Here is a 19,025-nt window from a genome sequence, read left to right on the forward strand (position 1 = left end):
AGTCCAAAACCCCATGGTATTATGCCTTTTCTTTTTGTTAGTGAACTACAAAAAGATTGTGATGCTACTTCAAAGAATAGCATGGCACTACCACAGTTCATGTCCAAAACAAAGGCTTTGCCGTGATGTTTGATTAAAAAGAGTGCAAAAGCAGAGCAGAAGATGTATATCCCCAGATATCACACGATTCTACAAGTCAACCCAAACAACAAGAAAAAATTAGATACAAAACTGAACATTAGTTATTAAATGCTTACGCAGTCTGTGGGTCATTTTCCAGAAATGCAGAGACATTTTCCACTGAACCATCTAACGGCATTTTAATGACCTCTTAGTGATTTCAAAAAGAGAACATACACATGAAGTATGACAGGAAGGCTGTTTTCTGACAAACTAAAGGCCTGCGCCTCCACGATTACATTGTTCAGAGGGAACTGGAAGAGCTGTGGGGACGAGGCAGCACAGACAGCACAGTCTCCCCCAGCCCTGAGCTCTCCTTTGGAGACAGACACATTTGCTGAGAGAGAAAAACAACAGCTGTATTGCGAACACGTCCATGCTAGTGCAGCCCATCTGGCTGAGCTCACGTTCCCAGAGAGCCCACGTGGATTGTGGGGGAAGTTGATGGCAGCCAACGGAAGCTCAAAGCCACTTCCATGAAGTGACTCTGAGGTTAACCAATAGAGGGAAACTCATTAGTAAAGATGGCAGCTTGATTAGTGCAACCCCTTATTGACTTGCAAGCTTTTTGTGGAAGGGCAATGAAATAAAAAAAGGGTAATAAATGAATACAGAACCTTCATTCTTCATTCTCATTCTCTGACAACGAGCAATTAGAGTCAATGTTTATTCTGCTCACGTACAGCACTGGGCGATGTGTCTGCTTTTGTTTTCCTTCCAAAACACTTCAGATCGTCCCTCAATGGAACCGCCACAGGTCAGCCTGTCCTCACAGGGGCACAGAATTTACATGAAAACCACAGCAATAAAATGAACAGAAGGAAACTTGGATGAAAAGCCCAAATTATAAGTGAACAAAGTTTTGTCCTGCTGAGCAAATCTTTCATAACTCTTTCCTGGCTCTATATGCTGATGGTCTCTTTTCAGGCATCCATCAGCGATGTTTTGTGCCTCGGACAACAATATCTCAGAGATCACAATGTAAACAGGGACGCCTTTGTTGAAACTTGAGTTCCAGAACATTCTTAAAGCTCTCAGACAAATCAAGATGGATCACACTGTGCCTAAAACAACCAATGTTTTATACTCAAACTACTTATTTTAAATAAAACAAAATATGTTTTAAAATAAGGTAAAACAGATCAAAATGAAAAAGATGAAAACTGAAATCATATTTCTTATTTTAATTTGTTACCTCAATTTTTTAATCGAGGAAACAGGGTCCCCACAGTCTTGGAAAACCTGAATATATGATGCAATTTTAAGAGTGTAATTTTAGACTTGCAAGTGTCATAGAAACAAAATTATATTTTTGTAGTTAAGCTACAAAACTAGTTTTGCAGGCAATCTATAAAATATTTTATCAGGCAGAAATTTCTGATAAATTGCTGTTTGGAAGATGCTGTTTAAAACAAAATATTTAAAATAAATAAATACAGTAATCATGAACATGATCATTATTACATACAGGAATCAGTAATAATTAATTATTATTTATTAAATGTAATTCATTATTTGAAATAATTATTTATTTGTTTTTAAATATACTACCACTCCTAGTTTCTGTAAAAAAATAAAAATAAAAAATAAAAATATTTTACTATGTGATTACAGCAGAAGTACGAGAAATAAAGGGGGCCTTGGTGTCAATAGTTAAGAACCACTGCCAGTCACAGAGTCATGTAATAAATTAATATAATTCATAAGAAGTGCTAAGAAGTCTAAATATTATATGAACCAACCCATTTTTGGGTCAGTATTGCATTCTAAGTATTTGGAATTTGATTTGGTTTAAATTTGAACACCAATGCTGGCATCTAAAATTCTCTCAGAAAGATACATGTTCAGGTTTGTTATCCACATATGACATGCTGAGAGATTTACAAAGCCATAAAGCTTCTACGGTCAAATTCAAATGCAGCTAGGAGAGGAGGAGACTCATAAAATGCACCTGATTATGCTGACCATCTAAAACTTCAAACATTGTTCATTGCAAAGTTACAGGCAGAGGCACCGTAAAAAAATTGAGACTGTGCACAGAGAAGATATAAAACACTTACTGAACTGAAGAGATAAACCTTTCACTTATATGCCAATTTAACCTTCAGAAGGGAACTCTTCAGTAGGAAGGACTGTGCTGGTCAAGACCAGACAAAATGGTCTTCATAGGTGGTTTTGAAAAGAAAGTGTTTCACATCCTGACATGATGTTCCCTGACTGCCGCTCTGAGGGCAACCAAAATCACTGCAGTGTTTCTGAAGAGAGCCAAAATAAGTGCAAAACCTCAACATCAAATTGCTCTTGAGCAACTGGAGAAAAAATTTGTTCTTTCCAACACAATTTGCTCTTACAAGAACAAGGTGTGAAAAGGGGGAAACAGCCTTTTGGCAGTTTTACAGTAAATACGCAATAAAGCAGCACAGGGATGTGGTACGGTCAAGAGATCAAGGTTCTGGTTAGCATGATTTATCATGATTTTAGCAACCAACATATACCATTCATTGTATTACAGTAGATGTTTTCAAGTGTCCAATTTGTTTTTTGAAAGGTTCTGAAAAGGAATGAATGTCTTTCCTTGTCTGCAGATTTTTATGTCTCTGCTCAGGACAGCTGCTTGGAAAGGTCACACCGCATACTTCTACGGGTCCAATGCCAGCTTTCATCAGCTATTATGGACCTCCTTGGGTTTGATGGATGTGCGCATTTCATTCTTTCAAAGGCATTGAGAAGGAGAAGAGTGATGGCGAGCTAGAAAAAGGCGACCCATCTCCAGACAGACATGCTGTCAGAGAGAGCAAAGAGATTCAAGCAGCCCTTCGGTTTACTAGTCAACCAAAAAAGCCAGGCAGAACAGCCATTAGGCAGTGCGAAAAGTGATCTGTGCAACACTTCATTCTCTCCGGAAGACTTTGCGCCTTCATTTCACTGCGCACAACTGAACTGTCAAGACAAGGACCGGATTCTAATTTGACAAAAACGCCTAGAACAGCGACCCACCTGGGTTGCAAGATGCAGAAGCAGGAATGATCAAAAGCCTGCTGGGATTTATGCCCTTTCAGCCAGAATGATTCCAGTTCTGACAGGAACTATCCGATCGAGAAATGTTTTACTCTCACAGAAAGATGAGCACGGTGCAGAGGAGCCCGGCTTTAAGTCAGGATTTAAGAGAGGCCTGGGAAATTATCTCCATCTGAGAAAGAAAACAGAGAATCTTCATAGACGCTAGAGCTTAGGTACTCAACCTGCAGCTGCAAGCCACATGGGACTCTTTACTGAGAGTGTGGTCTCTCAAAATCTCACTTTCCCCGCCCCTCCAAAGTTTTCTACAGCAAGTTTTTAACTAAGGCCTTGCACAGTTGTAATGATGAAAGTTGTAGAAATTATTGCAGAACTTCCCCTACATCTGTCATATCAGATGGAATAATACAGTTACATTTTACATTTATGTGGATGCTTTAATCCAAAGCAACTTTCAGTTAATTCACGGTGCAGGGAAAGATGTCACCCTCAAGAACTGTGTGCACTTACTGCTAAATTGTAAATTTAGTAATACAGACAAATCAAACCACAGAATACCAGTATGAATTACATTATATAATTATATGAATAATATATTGGCCTATATAGTATGAATCCAGATTGAATGGTTTCACTCAGTACTTTGAAATGTACATCAATAAATTCATGAATCCATATTATCCAATGACAAAGAAATTAGATTATTTAACCTCAAAACTGTTCAGAGAGATTAATAAAAGCATCTACATCTCTGGTCGAGAGAACAAGGTGTACATTCTACAAAAGCACAGATTAAACTGCTCTTTTTGGACAACGGAGGAGGTTCTGCGTTATAAAATGTAGACTTTATATTAACATAGTAGTTTGAAAGACCAAGCCAAATTAGGTTTTATATTACAAAACACCTATAAAAAGATCATATTAACTACATGAAACCAAAGACCCAATATTCAGTGTTGCAAGCGGAGGGTATTTGCAAAACATTGCTATTCTAATGTAAATAAATGCATGGTCAACTTAAGTAGAAGTGCTTTAAAAGCTATAAGCTTTAGAGATGCTAGGTGTTATGGCAAAGCCATTTAGTTGGGAACACCCATAAACCCCTATACATTAACACACACTAATAATAATCTGTATTTAACGCCCAATCCAACACAGCTATGATAACACTGATGTCCTCATGCGTACCTTCAGTATGTGGGTTCATGTCAGACAAAGACGCCGCCAAAACATACACATGCCTAGTCTGGAGAAATGTAAATACAGCCTCTGAAACCGAACACCACCCTTACCACCACCTTCTAACAACACGTCAGAGATTACATTGTTCCACGGCGATGTGCACAATAGTTGTTCTGTTTGTCTAACACATCTCCGCCATACCAGAGAGTTTCAAATTCACACTTGAGTTGTGAGGGCGCACGGGTGTTGTAAAAACAGATGTGTTCGGTGCTGGCCACCCAATGAAGACGTGCCTGTCAGAGGTGATGAGACACCTTCAGAGATACAAAAGGTGCAGGAAGTAAATGCACTAGATTCGTTTATGCTTTCATTCCATCTTGGTCCCATAAACTCTATCATAAAGAACTCTCGCTTACCTTGGTGCAAAGTTTTGTTCAAAGTGTGATCAAGGACAAAAAAAAAAAAAACACCCAGAGGAACCACAACTGAGGCATCTATCTTGCCTTTAACATCATGTTATCATTCAACGGAGAACTTCAAGTGAAGCACTGGCTCCCTGAACTGACATTGACGGATGTTTGAACTCCAGGAAATAGCCGTCACACCTGAAGACAGCAAATATACTCAGCACAGTCCAAGAATGATCTACATCCATCTTTTTGCACCTGCATTGTAACGTAGACCAAAAAAAAAGAAATGGTGCGCAACTCACTAACTGTGATGCATCTGGAAATATCTAAGATCAATTCAAGCAATGGTAGATTAAACAAACAAAAAAAGGCCCTCAAAAATTTTATAGCAGTCATCACTTGGCTTGCAAAGAAGATTTTAGTCAGGAAGAAAGGAAAAGTGGAAGATTCTGACATTGCCAATTCAACAACAGTGCTTGGTAAACAAGGACGCTGGCACTGGCTTTTCATCGTGCTTTTAAACATAATGAGGCCTGTATCACACCACTCAAGAAATGTCAGCAGCTAAAGGCTTATCATATGAAAAAAGGACACAAATTTGGCCAAAATCCCAGAACACAAGCAAAAAAAATTATTATTTTTTTTTTGAAAAGCTGAACAACATTGCTCCCAAATTGCTAAGAACAAAAAACTCTGTCCACTCCTTAGATCAATAACCCAAAGAGGTCTCGATAAGACTCTTCACAGACCTTTGGAAAAAATAGGTAATAATTAGGTGCTTTTTTGCAGTTTATCATGAGCATCTTTAACCAAAAAAAAAAGTGAGAAAAGAGAGTTTTGAATGTGACTACTGGTGTTCTTGTAAACGGACTCGACTGAATCCAAAAGAAAACGTTTTATTTTAAAAAAAAGTTGTATTGAGTCTTCAGCATAAATGGTATATTTACAAAAAAAACAAAAAAAACAACAAAAAAAAACCTTGAAAGCCAGTCATTTGAGAGCAGAAATCCAGTATGCCCAAGTAGACATTCGGGAAAAAATTTATTTGACAAAAAAAAAGTTGTATTGAGTCTTCAGCATAAATGGTATATTTACAAAAAAAACAAAAAAAACAACAAAAAAAACCCTTGAAAGCCAGTCATTTGAGAGCAGAAATCCAGTATGCCCAAGTAGACATTCGGGAAAAAATTTATTTGACAGCTAGACAGGAGTTACAGGTGGAGGTCAGCATCTGAAGGATGATGGCTAACTACAGACATTGTGTATGAAATGAGAATCTGAAAAGGAAGAAAAGAAGATACAGTGAAAATGCAGAAGAGCGAGACATGAGAAGGGTGGAAAAAAGAAAATAAATGCAAATAACACTTGCAATTTATGGTTCTTTATGGCCTGATCCAATGTATTATTCATGATAACAACAGAATAACACAGCATGAAAATTAACAAGGACAATCTAAAGGCTGAGAAGAGAGCAGAAGAGATGCTTGTTTCACACTGTAACCAGGCTGTAAATTATAACACAAGCATAAATTAAATTAACCATCAACCGTTGGCACCCAAGCACTGCATAAGGATAGATATTTATAAATATAAAAAACCCAAATCCTTCTTTACATAATGAGAAAAATAACATTACCAGGTTAAGAAAGTGACACATAAATAATAATTAGATGGCATTTTGAAAATAAAAAGAACTGCTGTATTGCACTCAAATTCATGACTCAGACATTTCATCAATTAGTAAAACTCATTTAAAGCTCTCTGGAGTGTGGCCTATATCGAAACCGCTACCAAGCTGAGAAAGTGCTGATGAATCTCCAGTTGGGACCAACAAAACCGCAAGCCAGCTTTGACAGCAACATTTAATTGGTATTGATTAACTGAACCAATCTAATTGAAGAAATGGAGGCTCAATTAATCAAACTGAACGAAATATCAGCTCCAGGAAGGGTAAGTGCCATTTGTAGTTGGCACATGTATGGGGGGAAAAGTGGGACCTACACCTTCAATTATCTGGTGAATACAGATAATTTTCAGAATAAAGATTTGGCTCACTTTTAATCTAGGAGTGTGAATTTGAATTGAATTGGCCACAATCAACACAAAGTTGAATTGAAATGATAGGAGGAAGAACTTTCTGAAATGTAATTATTAATACAGGTAGTGCATTCTGGGAAATGAAGTGTTCTTATACCCTGATGCACAAAAGTTCATTTTTATTAAATATGATGAAATATATAAAGAAAATACAAATGTGGGGTCATCTCAAATATATATAAAAAAACTTTTAAAAACCATTTTCAAAACTTTCAATAAAGGCTTTTTCAAGCAAACATTCAAAGTTTAAAAATTACAGTTATATGAATTTCAATTTATTTTAATTCTACATTCTTATATTCGAACTGGAATTCCACATTGTAATTCTAAATTCAAGAGCTGAAGTGTAATTTAAAAGGTATTTTCAATTCAACTCTGAATGGTGCTTTGAGAAGTCGGAGCATCAACACTGACTAATTCAGGTATAAGTCAAGCTACAGTAACTCTTCACAATGCTTCTAAATGTGTTAATACAGCCAAGCCACTAAAGTGAGCAATAATAGGCAAAGCAGCAGGTTATCTCTGCCTCAGACTTCACTGCCACAGACTATCTGATGCCAATTGCAAAAAAAGGGCAAGAAAACATTGAAATCTAACTAACAAGCTTCTACAGTTTCCAAGTATCGGGGTGCATAGGTTATTTTGAGTCACCAAGAAACAAACTCATGTCTGCAAGGTTGCTACAGGGTTGCATGCCAGCCTCGTACTGTGCTGATCACATTTATAAGTCAGCCAAGAAGGTCTCTTCCAGTCTAAAAAACACTACTGACCGAACGTTTGCCAACTGTCAAAGTCTAGCTCCTTAAGATGAAGCAGCATGTGTCTTTAAGGGTTTAGAAGTCATTTCTAAGTCATTCAATCATGTGACTGAGCAATAACGCTTCTTTGAAGGTTCTGGAGGTTTTCATTTGACCTTCCCTCCTCTATGGCCATAAACTGTCTAGAGATGAAGCATTTCAGACAAGTAGCTGCCAAAACAGGCTGATGTGTCCGGAATGCACCTCCCATGTAAACGGCCCCTTCCCACATAAACACACTGGAGTGTCTTAATGCTCAATAGGGCCGCTGTTGACAGTGGAAATGAATTTACATTCAAGGCACCACAGCCAACCACGTTTCCCAGGTGGCCCCCGGGGCTTCTCTCTGCTCTGTAGTGGTGACAGCGAGTAGTTCTCTCTCCTGCTCTCGACAAACTGCATAATAGACACCCTGGCGATGCAATCATCCCACAGACTGCCCTCAATTTAAAACAATATTTATCAGCACTCAGAAGGTGGCTTGCAAAATGTGGGTGGTAGTTGCAGTAGTCTCACAAACGTCTAAATATTTAGCTAAAATGGCTCCCAAAGAAAACGACCAATAAATAAAATTCATTCACTGCCTTTTTGGGAACAGAGCGTGTCAAATTTCCAAAGACTCTAGTGCTGAAGCCAATCTCTCAAATGAAACTGGACTCTGTAATCTTGTCCATACGACAGCTCCTCTATAGACATGCCCACGTACCAACATCTTATCCCATGACGCAGACATTGAAACTAACACATCCTGAAACAACTAAATGCGGGTAAAAATATTACAAGAGAGGTAGAAAATGTCCCAGAGGACACTCTCAATGTTCAATGTGAACATGGGGTTATCATCACCATACACATAGTGGGAAAATCATGTAAAGATAATGTTTAGTCCCACAGTGTGGAGGGGCCCAACACGGTGCCTTGAGGCACTCCTACACCATCTTCTAGTCAGGAGCTCTACTGACTAGCACTTAAACATCAGGAGACCATGTTTTCCTTTGTGTGGGAAGCCAGGATCTGCTGACAGCACATCTAAATGTCTGCTTGAGTAATCTGGTTTTAAAGTTACGATACAACAATTCAAGTGTCAGAGCTCTGGGCGGCACAGGCAGACTGCTGATACAACTTCTCCAACAGTTGCCGACTATGACAATCCCATAACAATGGAGCTTGTCTTTACTCCACAGGTTACCTGAGTGTTGAAAGGCGACAGGAGCGATTAGTGGAGTGCTGAGGTGATAGAGGATTCGTAACAAACAGCAGGACATATACAGGCCTCTCTGTTCTTACACCTTCTCTCTGTTACTGCTCATGAATTCAGCACTTGAAAAGACATTAGAGGGAGGCATGTGTGGGCGCATGCTGACAGACAGAGAGCTACTATAGTAAAGGAAAAGATGGTACCAAATAAAAGCAACATACTTTTGCATGTGGGGGTTCACCTAAGTGCCTATGTTCAGTGCGTGTATCAGAATTGTTTTCTCTGAAGGGCCCTGCATTAAAACACTAGAAAATCAGCAGCAGAGGCAACATGACTCATGGACCATCTAAAATGTCCAGGGAATTTGTACTTGTGTTCTCACAGCACATTGCAGACAATCATTTATACTCATTCGGGAGTTCATCTCTGAAATAGAGTTTGATGCAAATGTGAACAGAGCAATGGAAGTTCACTACAGACTGCACTGAAGAGAAAAAAGAAAAACATCTCCTAAAAGCCTCAAATAATAAGCAATGCAAATGGAAGATATTCAGTTATTATTTTGAGAGAAAGTAAAAATCATGAAACTCTCCTTTGACCCTGGCCTATGCAGGAAAAAGCAGTTACTTTGGCTTTACAGTAAAATACATGGAATATGTCATATGGGCTAAAAGAAACTGCATATTAAACCGTTCCAAACCTGTATTTCCATTCACTCATGGAAAACAAAAGGAGAAGAATGATCAAGCTGCTCTCTTCTATGCAATGCAATTTTGGAGGCTGTCAAACATCAAAAAATCAATATCAGTAGTCCATATATGTCACTATATTCCAAGTCTACTGAAGGCATATGATAGCTTTGTGTAAGGAGCAGACCAAAACTTAAGAATAATCTGGTTTGATAGCGGTGGTCACCATTAACTTTCTATACATGTTTTTTTTCATTTTTATTAAAATATTTTTAATTGCGTCTATACAGTTCTCCTATAAATTTTTATTTCAGTTTTAGTTATTTTAGTACTTCAAATTTAAATAAAAGACAATGAGAAATCACGACTTGGCACATAGCTAAAATAAAATAAGTTTAAGTTTTTTTTAATGTTTTATTTAAGTTAACATTTATTTGAAGTAACAGATTTTTAAAAAAAATTTTTTTTATAATTTTAGTCTTGGTTTTTATTTTAGTTTTAGTTAATGATAACACTGGAAAGGATGCTCTACCCTCCTTATATATTTGAGATAAGCGTTTCTTTTCAAAATCTTTCCTCAAAAAGCACACAATTAGGTACCAAATTTCTTAAGCACAAACTCTGACATCCCTTGTATTTGTCTTTCTTACCAACCGGAATTATATGTAGTCTTTTGACTCAAGTAAATTATGCTCTCAGGGGCGTGAGTCGATGAGGATTGTTTCCAGACTCTTTAAATGAACTGGATTTCTGTCTCTCCACGGAGCTCACTCGACTGTCTGTGCGAGGTGATTGGCATCTCACTCATTCCTGGTGAATAACAGCTGCCTGCTGTTTGAGCTAGTTAAGACCCCTGAGCACAGGACAGGCATGAATACTCTCTGCTCGGAAACACATTTCTACAGGTATACATTTGCTTACAAAAAGTCAAAGCAATGCCTAGAAATAGGAGACAAAATGGTCCAAAACTGATTTTAGATGACTTATTCTATGCCTATCAGTCACAGACATTAAAGCTGTCACATCAATTGTTGAAATTATATCAGGCACTGTGTGAAGCAGCAACAGTTGAAAATGAAATCAAGGAAACCAAGGAAGTACTGCAATACTGTTATTCCTTTGACAAGTATATTTTTTGTCATGCATAGTGGATTACAATTTTGAATGCTTCAAAAGAGAGTGTGAAAACAGTTCTCAGCATCCTTACAGGATTGGTTGATGGAAATGAGAAAAAACAAGGTTTTATTGACATGTAGAATAGAGAGAGACAAGGAATTTCCCCTTTTCTTACTCATCTTTTCCTTGCCTCCCTCTACTTAATGTTGTCAATAAAACCCCTGTTTTGTCTCAATGCATTGGCTGCATAACTACCAAAAAAGTTCTACACAAATATTTCAATATTATATAAATAAAAAAGATGCTTATCACAATTGGCATGTTAAAGGTGAAAGGTTGTCTTCCAGTTGTGTGGAAAATACACCCAAGGTTACCTTCAGTGGGGTTGACAGCTGCCGGCAGGCTCTCCCAATCAACTGTCCATGTAGGGCAAGGGTGAGCAGAGTAAACAGCATCTATCCCATTCTCCTGCAGGACAAAAGAACATAAACACAGGTTAAACCATAGAATACCGACAGAAGCCTCCAGGCAAGAGCTTTTTATTGAAGCTGACTACTTTTCACACTTCCTCAGATCACCTGAGACAAGGTGGTAATTAAATCAGGATCCAGTTACGGAGCAGTTCAACCCACTTTAGAAACTCCTTTAAAGGTTGAAGTCCTACAATTGATTTGACATTTTTCCTAGTTGGTACTTAATCAAAGAGATGGGAATGGGTAAAAAGTGTGCTATGTTGATTATTCCACATTGAGAATATGAGATTACAAACCAAGTACTAATAGATACAATGCAACAGACACAGAAGACAATATATGGTGCTGTGTTGGGGATTTTATAGTTAGTCACCCGTTTAGAATTAAATTAACCTGAACTACCAAACAAACTCATGTGGAACGGGGTGAAGACAGTGTTAAAACCTCTAGGAAATGTTTTTTGTTTAACAAAACATACAGACAATAAGCAATTAAAGGAATAGTTCAAGCATTCAAGTTTTCAAGTTTGTTTCTTCTTATTTTTAACACCTGGTGGTGTTTTGTCTTTGTGTGTATGACTGATCCTGTTTTATGCACACGGAACTCTGATTCATCTTGTGACTTTCTACTGTAACACCTGGTAATATTACAGTGGTTGGGACATTTTAAATTAAAAAGCAGATTTTGGCAGTTAAACTCAGCATCTTAAAATTGTATCACTTAATGAAATATATGGTTTTAAGTTAAATATACAACCGACAATCCCGTTATACCCAAAACATTGTCACATCATTTTTTATGGTGAATTTTTTAATTAAACAGGATATTTTTTATATTAAATGGTAATTATCACTTGTGAGCTGCTTTTCCTTCACTATCTATCTTGTTGGATGCTTTTCTTTCACTATCCATTATAAAACATTATTAATTCAATTGTGTACAAAACTAGCAAAAAGGTGTGTAAGGTCATAAGAATTGTACATTCATTTATACATACTTGTAAATAAAGTGAAAAAATTAGAGCCCGACCGATATATCGTTTTGCCGATACTATCGGCCGATATGAGCCTGTCGCCGATATATCGGTATCGGCGAATATGCCGCCGATATGATAATTTTTTTACAGAACATATAACGCAGATAAAATGCTTGAAATGTGTAATTACTTAGTTTGTCCAGCAGAGCGCGCTCCATTGTTTGCTATTGGCGACCTGGATGAAACGCTTTAAAGTTTAAGTCTATGGAAAACCATTAATACTTTGAACGGCCATATCTCCATAACGGCGTGGCGAATCCGCACTAAATTCGGGGGATCCCTTCAGCTCGAGGAACCCTCTCGAACGTGAATCGAGTGTACCTGTGCCACCTCTACAAATTAATTTTGTTAATACGGATTCATTTGATTGGTAACTTATATTTCTTATTCTACTTGTTCTTATTCTGTCGTTTTAATTACAATTTTTAAAAAGCTTATAAAATATTTTTTTTTTTTAAGAATTTGACAAAAGCACAAGTGCTCCTAAAAAGAAAAGTAAGCGTAGAGCCCTGAGAGGCCGCTTTCGAATGAGACCATCCCCGCGTCGATAGCTCCCGGTGTTCGGGAGTTACGGGTGGTTAAATTCGCGGTCCGGCGCCGACCGATCAAGCAATCCCGGGGGGGCTACTGACGCGCGGAGGGTGGCATTCGAGAGGGCTCCTCGAGCCGAAGGGATCCCCCGAATTTGGTGGAGATCCGCCGGCGCATTCGCGAGATAGTGACACCAGTCAACACTTTCACTTCAGTAAGGAGGTCTCTTGTTCAGGCAGCAGCCTCCATTACGTATCTTTGTCACGTCATTATAAGTGTTTGATCACCACATTTGAGTGATCATTGCAAAAAATGTGTTTATGTATATATATTCTGTTTATGTATATACTGTATTCTATATATAGTACCAGTCAAATGTTTGGGCCCTCGAATTGGAAAGTGTCCAAACTTTTGACTGGTACTGTACTATAATATACACAAAGAATATCAGCCGATATATCGATATCTGCCTTTTTTTACTCCCTAATATCGGTATCGGCCCCAAAAACCCCATATCGGTCGGGCTCTAGAAAAAAATTTACAAAAACATGTTACCATAACAATACTAAAACCCAGTCTAATAACGGACAGCTTAGTATTCCTAATACCACTGCAAAACTGAATATTGCATTATCTTTTATATAGTTTATTTAAAAAATCATTTATTTACCTTCTTGCAATGAAGGCACATTTTTCTTTCATTTGAAATTTGCAATAAAAACGTAAGAATCCTACAAATGATTGAAAATCACTTCAGACAGGATAGTTCCAGTCTTGGCTTCTGATTGGTCAACACAACATTACAGACATGCTAAAATGCACAATATAATATAATGCTGTGTGTCATGCCTAACGACACCCTTTAGCCGCACCTAAATTTACAAATCGTATTAATTCTCTCTTAAACCACCCCTTCTTGCAATGAAGGCACATTTTTCTTTCATTTGAAATTTGCAATAAAAACGTAAGAATCCTACAAATGATTGAAAATCACTCCAGACAGGATAGTTCCAGTCTTGGCTTCTGATTGGTCAACACAACATTACAGACATGCTAAAATGCACAATATAATATAATGCTGTGTGTCATGCCTAACGACACCCTTTAGCCGCACCTAAATTTACAAATCGTATTAATTCTCTCTTAAACCACCAAACGGAGCTTGTGAGATGCTCTTGGTCATTGATTTTGAATAGGTCTGGTTCTGGTTGTTAAACAGTAGCTAGTGAGGGTGCATCTCTGTTTGCTGCTCTGCCATTACAAATCCAGGCTGGCCATGAGGTTTGGCAACACAGATGAAAATGTAATTTGCTCTAAAGCAATGAGCCACCAGCAACAGCTGCAGAGCAGACCTAAAGCAGAAAGCACGCAGCCTGGAAAATCCCAGCGGACTGCTATGCATTAAGAGAGCCTGCTGAGCTCCAACACATTCACACACACCAAATTGATATCCACTAGCGTGACGGGAAATATCTGATTTATAGTTGCAGAATGCCAGAGGTGGCAAAAACCAAACACACACACACAAGAAAAGCTGGAAGAGAAGTTCTGCAGCAGGGCTGAAAACTTGACGGCAGCTGTGTGCTTTTATCACCTGCTGGGGACTCGACTATAGCATTGTGGTCCGGGGCAGACAGAAAAGAGACCCAGCATTGTTACTCTGTTTGCCTCTCCTGCGGGAGTCATACAGCAGAAGTGTACAAGACCACTGCGGACTCTTTACTCATTATCGGCAGATTTTGGCACCGATGAAGTGCTGTTGGAGTTTGTGGGCCGTTTAGATGCTGGGTAAATCAGCTGGTCTGCTATGGAAGTGGTGGGAAATTGAATAAGAAGGCAAAAGACCGCACAGGAGGTTATGGACTGAATAAGCGGTTCCACCTGGGAAAAAGAGAGCACTCATCAGGACACAGTAATGATGTCACAAGCTGAGCTTTCCATGAAATACAGCCTTATGGGTGCATTATTATCTGGAAAGGTGAGGAAACATGGGGGTCTGTGACTACAGAAAGTGATTCATCAATAAAAAAACAACAATATTACAAGTGCTGCATTACAACGTTTTAAAATTGGTGGGAAAAGCACAAACTTGTACAGAGATACAGGTTAACAACAGCACTCAAAAAGTATGTTGTACAGTGGACCCAAAACCAATTTGAACACTATATCCACACAAAAAAAAAATGGAATTAGGTGAACTGTGAGAAAATAATCTTTTCTTTCAGAGGTTTGTTATAATGCATCACTGTTAATTAAATGAAAACGTGGTGCGCAGGATTCTTGAAGGCAATGAAGATAAATGAAACTGGTACTACTGGCATTATTTTTTATAATAAAATTAATGGACCAAAATATGAAACTCCTTTAATTGTTCTCTTTTTAATCAGGGAAGACTTGAGTTTTGAGAGCCATTTATGTTCAAGGCCATAATACCAACTCGTTCTCAATGAAAACTGTTCAATAAAAACAAATCCTAATATTTAATACCTAGTTGCACTACAGTTCAAAAGTGTGGGATTGATAAGATTTTTTTAAATGTTTTGAAAGAAGTCTCTTATGTTCACCAAAGCTGCATTTATTTGATCAAAAACACAGTAAAACAGTAATACAGTGAAATATTATTTCAATTTAAAAGAATGGTTTTCTATTTGAATATATTTTAAAATGTAATTTATTCCCGTGATGCAAAGCTGAATTTTCAGCATCATTACTCTAGTCTTCAGTGTCACATGATCCTTCAGAAATCATTCTAATATTCTGATTTGAAGCTCAAGAAACATTTATTATCATCAAGGATGAGCAGCTGCAGAATTTTTACTTTTTTTTGTAACAATGTAAAATTCTTTACTGTGACTTTTGAGCAATTTAATGCAACCTTGCTGAAAAAAAAGTATTAATTTCTTTCAAAAATATAAACTTACTGACCCCAAACCTTTGAACAGTAGCGTATATATTGTACAGATACTGAACACTGTGCCTGTAAAAATCTAGAGGGAAATTAAATAACTATTCAATTCAACACATTTTTTGGTGATTGTAGTTGCCACTTACCAAGGTAGCTTTATTTTTAAATTGTGAACATAGCGATGATATTAATAATTGTGATTTACAGCCTGCAGAAGTGTGAAGAACAACAAAATTCATATTTATTTTATGCAACGTCTTATTTTTATGAAGAAAAATAAGCAAATGTGCACTGAATTCATGTTTCTCATGTTCTTTTGATCTGCTGAAGCATGAAATTAGGTTACTGTGATCAAATATCTTTTTACATAAAGCTCATGAATGCTTTCTTTTATTTACGGATTTGAATATTTCATGATAAACTTAAGCATTTCATTATATGTTAAAGTTTACCCTCCACATATTCTTTACCACAACTAATGAACGTCAGACTCACAGCTGAAAGAAATCGCAGTGCTTGTCGGAGTCAGACAGCCCCGTAATACAAGCTTCCTTAAAGTATCAAGTGGCAGGGAGTCCCATCAGTTAAGAGCGAGTCAGTACGGCTGCTGTTCTGCCTCGCTGGAGTGCATAAATCCTTTATCATCATGGTTCAGGCCCGCTGTGGCACAGAGGGCTGCCGTAAAGGGACGAGAGAACAGCACTGAACATATTGAGAGCAGATCGCTCTTTAGGGATTATGTGAGTTCGCCACTGACAGGTTTAGAGAAGCGCTTCTGTGCACGGCATGTGTAATCTCCTTCCGTGTGAGGGAAAAGTTAGGGGAAGAGGAACGAGGAGAATCAAATAAGAGAGCGGGAGAAAAAGAAAGTAAGTGAAATTCAATTACTTGCAGTTTGGTGAGAGTTGGTCGCGGTCCCCCGATGAAGGGCTCTTGCTTGAGTTTTGGCCCTTCCTGCTCTGCTCCACTGGGTTGTGGATTCTCCGGCTGGGGAGGGCAAGGGTCAGCCGTGCTGAGACTGAGGAGGGCCATCCCACAATCCTTTGCGGCCCTCAGTACGCTGGGGAGCTCCTGTACACGCTGGTACCATCTCAGCAGCAAGGGGAGATGGGAAAGGGTGGAGGGGGTGTGCTTTTGGAGCGAGATCTGGAATGGAAAGACATAATAAAATATGTTATGTAATGCAAAAAAATAATCAATGTATGGCTATGAAATTATTCTTTGCTTTAAGAAAATGACGACATTTGTGACCCTGGACCACAAAACCAGTCTTAAGTCGCTGGGGTATATTTGTAACAATAGCCAAAAATACATCGTATGGGTCAAAATTATTGATTTCTTTTTTATGCTAACATCTATCATTTATATATATATGATATATATATATATACAGCTCACATTAAAATCATACAAATTTACAGATAGACACAATGCAAAATAAATTATAAATGTGCACATGTATATTAATTAATTCTTAATTATTATTATTATCATCATTATTATGTACTTTTTGTGAGATTCATTCAAAACTGAAATCAAGAGCTAAAAAACATTGACAAGTTTAAGAGTAGGACATATTTCAGAAAACAATGTACAATCGTTATGGCAAATGGGCGAGACAGCAGAGGCTCTGTGTGTATGTTGTGCTCCTGTGGAGTTTTCTAAAAAAGTGTGAATGCTTATTAAAAAATGCGCACTGACAGCTAAATGCTCTGACTTAAGTAACCCATCAAAGTGTTGTGCCCACTGAACCGAGATCAGCTCCAGAGCTGTGACGCTCTATCATCGCTCCGCAGAGGAAAGACGAGGAGAAAGGGATGAGGAGGACAGAAGGAGGGAGACATGCTAGACGGAGTGTGAAACTAGGAGGCACCGATGCGCCGCTGACCACAGAGAGCCAAGAGTGAAAGAACGACAAGAGCAATGAACAATGCAGAGAGGAGAAAGAAAAGAACCAGAGAGAAAGAGAAATGGACGACGGAGACACATCAACTTCACCTCAAAGACACACCACAGGGTGTCTGAAGGGACAAATTCACTATGATATTCTGCTCCCTAGACATCAATTCAAAGTATGCCTGTGGTGTGGAGGTCTATGTCTAGAACATATTAAGGTATCATTCTTGTCCATAACCCTGGGTATGAGCAATAATAGCAGGGTTGTACGACAAATACAAATTTAAATAATTACAAATAGTAATAAAATTTAAAATAAGCATTATAGGAATATTAAATAGCTGTATGCTCAATCAACCATGTGTGTGGCATTAAAGGGATAGTTCACCCAAAATGAAAATTTCCCCATGATTTACTCACCCTCAAGACATACTAGGTGTATATAACTTTCTTCTTTCAGACGAATACAATCAGAGTTATATTAAAAAAATATCCTGGCTCTTCCAAGCTTTAAAATGGCAGTGAATGGGGGTCGAGATTTTGAAGCCCCAAAAAAAGTGTGTCCATCCATCACAAAAGTACTCCTCACGGCTCCAGGGAGTTAATAAAGGCCTTCTGAAGTGAATCAATGCGTTTGTGTGAGAAAAATATCCATATTTAAAACTTTATAAACCATAATCTCGAGCTTCGTACGCACGTTCACGAGAGAGTGGCGTTCCAGCGGATGACGTAGGATGTAGAATGAAAATTTCCCCATGATTTACTCACCCTCAAGACATACTAGGTGTACTGTATATAACTTTCTTCTTTCAGACGAATACAATCAGAGTTATATTAAAAAAATATCCTGGCTCTTCCAAGCTTTAAAATGGCAGTGAATGGGGGTCGAGATTTTGAAGCCCCAAAAAAAGTGTGTCCATCCATCACAAAAGTACTCCTCACGGCTCCAGGGAGTTAATAAAGGCCTTCTGAAGTGAATCAATGCGTTTGTGTGAGAAAAATATCCATATTTAAAACTTTATAAACCATAATCTCGAGCTTCGTACGCATGTTCACGAGAGAGTGGCGTTCCAGCGGATGACGTAGGATGTAGGCGTAGTGTAAGCTCCAATGAGAATATGCTAGTCTCGCGAGAACCAAGTTTTGTTTACAGCAAAGGAAAACCAGCTCAATATTTAGATTTTTTTTGCACCCTCAGATTCCAGATTTTCAAATAGTTGTATCTTGGCCAAATATTGTCCAAGTAATGTTTATGAAGTATAAATCTCAATTTCTAAAAAATGACCCTTATGTTTTGTGGTCCAGGGTCACATTTAGGACTGTTATAAAGATCAAATGTTTTGTATTGTAATATTTTTTAATGACAATGAAGTACATTCATTGCAATACAATGGGGGGAAAAAGATATTTAAATTGCAAAATATTTATGCATCATGGAATTATTTGTATGACTTTAATGCAAGCTATTTTATATATATATATATATATATATATATA

The 19,025-nt window shown here is 37.9% G+C and overlaps 1 protein-coding gene across 5 annotated transcripts in view; it reads right to left on the bottom strand.

Annotated features, from left to right (window-relative positions):
* Positions 1-19,025, bottom strand: part of LOC107757010 (glutathione S-transferase C-terminal domain-containing protein-like) — a 55,596-nt gene that overhangs the window by 23,334 nt on the left and 13,237 nt on the right. For all 5 annotated transcript variants that reach the window (XM_016574341.1, XM_016574343.1, XM_016574342.1 and 2 more), the window contains exons 4-5: positions 16,521-16,778; positions 11,062-11,155 (exon numbers count right to left, since the gene is read on the bottom strand). In XM_016574341.1, the coding sequence (XP_016429827.1) occupies positions 11,062-11,155; positions 16,521-16,778 (352 nt within the window). The remainder of the gene's footprint in view (positions 1-11,061; positions 11,156-16,520; positions 16,779-19,025) is intronic.

Source organism: Sinocyclocheilus rhinocerous, unplaced genomic scaffold (genome assembly GCF_001515625.1).
Source record: "Sinocyclocheilus rhinocerous isolate Xijiao unplaced genomic scaffold, SAMN03320098_v1.1 scaffold953, whole genome shotgun sequence".
NCBI lineage: Eukaryota > Metazoa > Chordata > Actinopteri > Cypriniformes > Cyprinidae > Sinocyclocheilus > Sinocyclocheilus rhinocerous.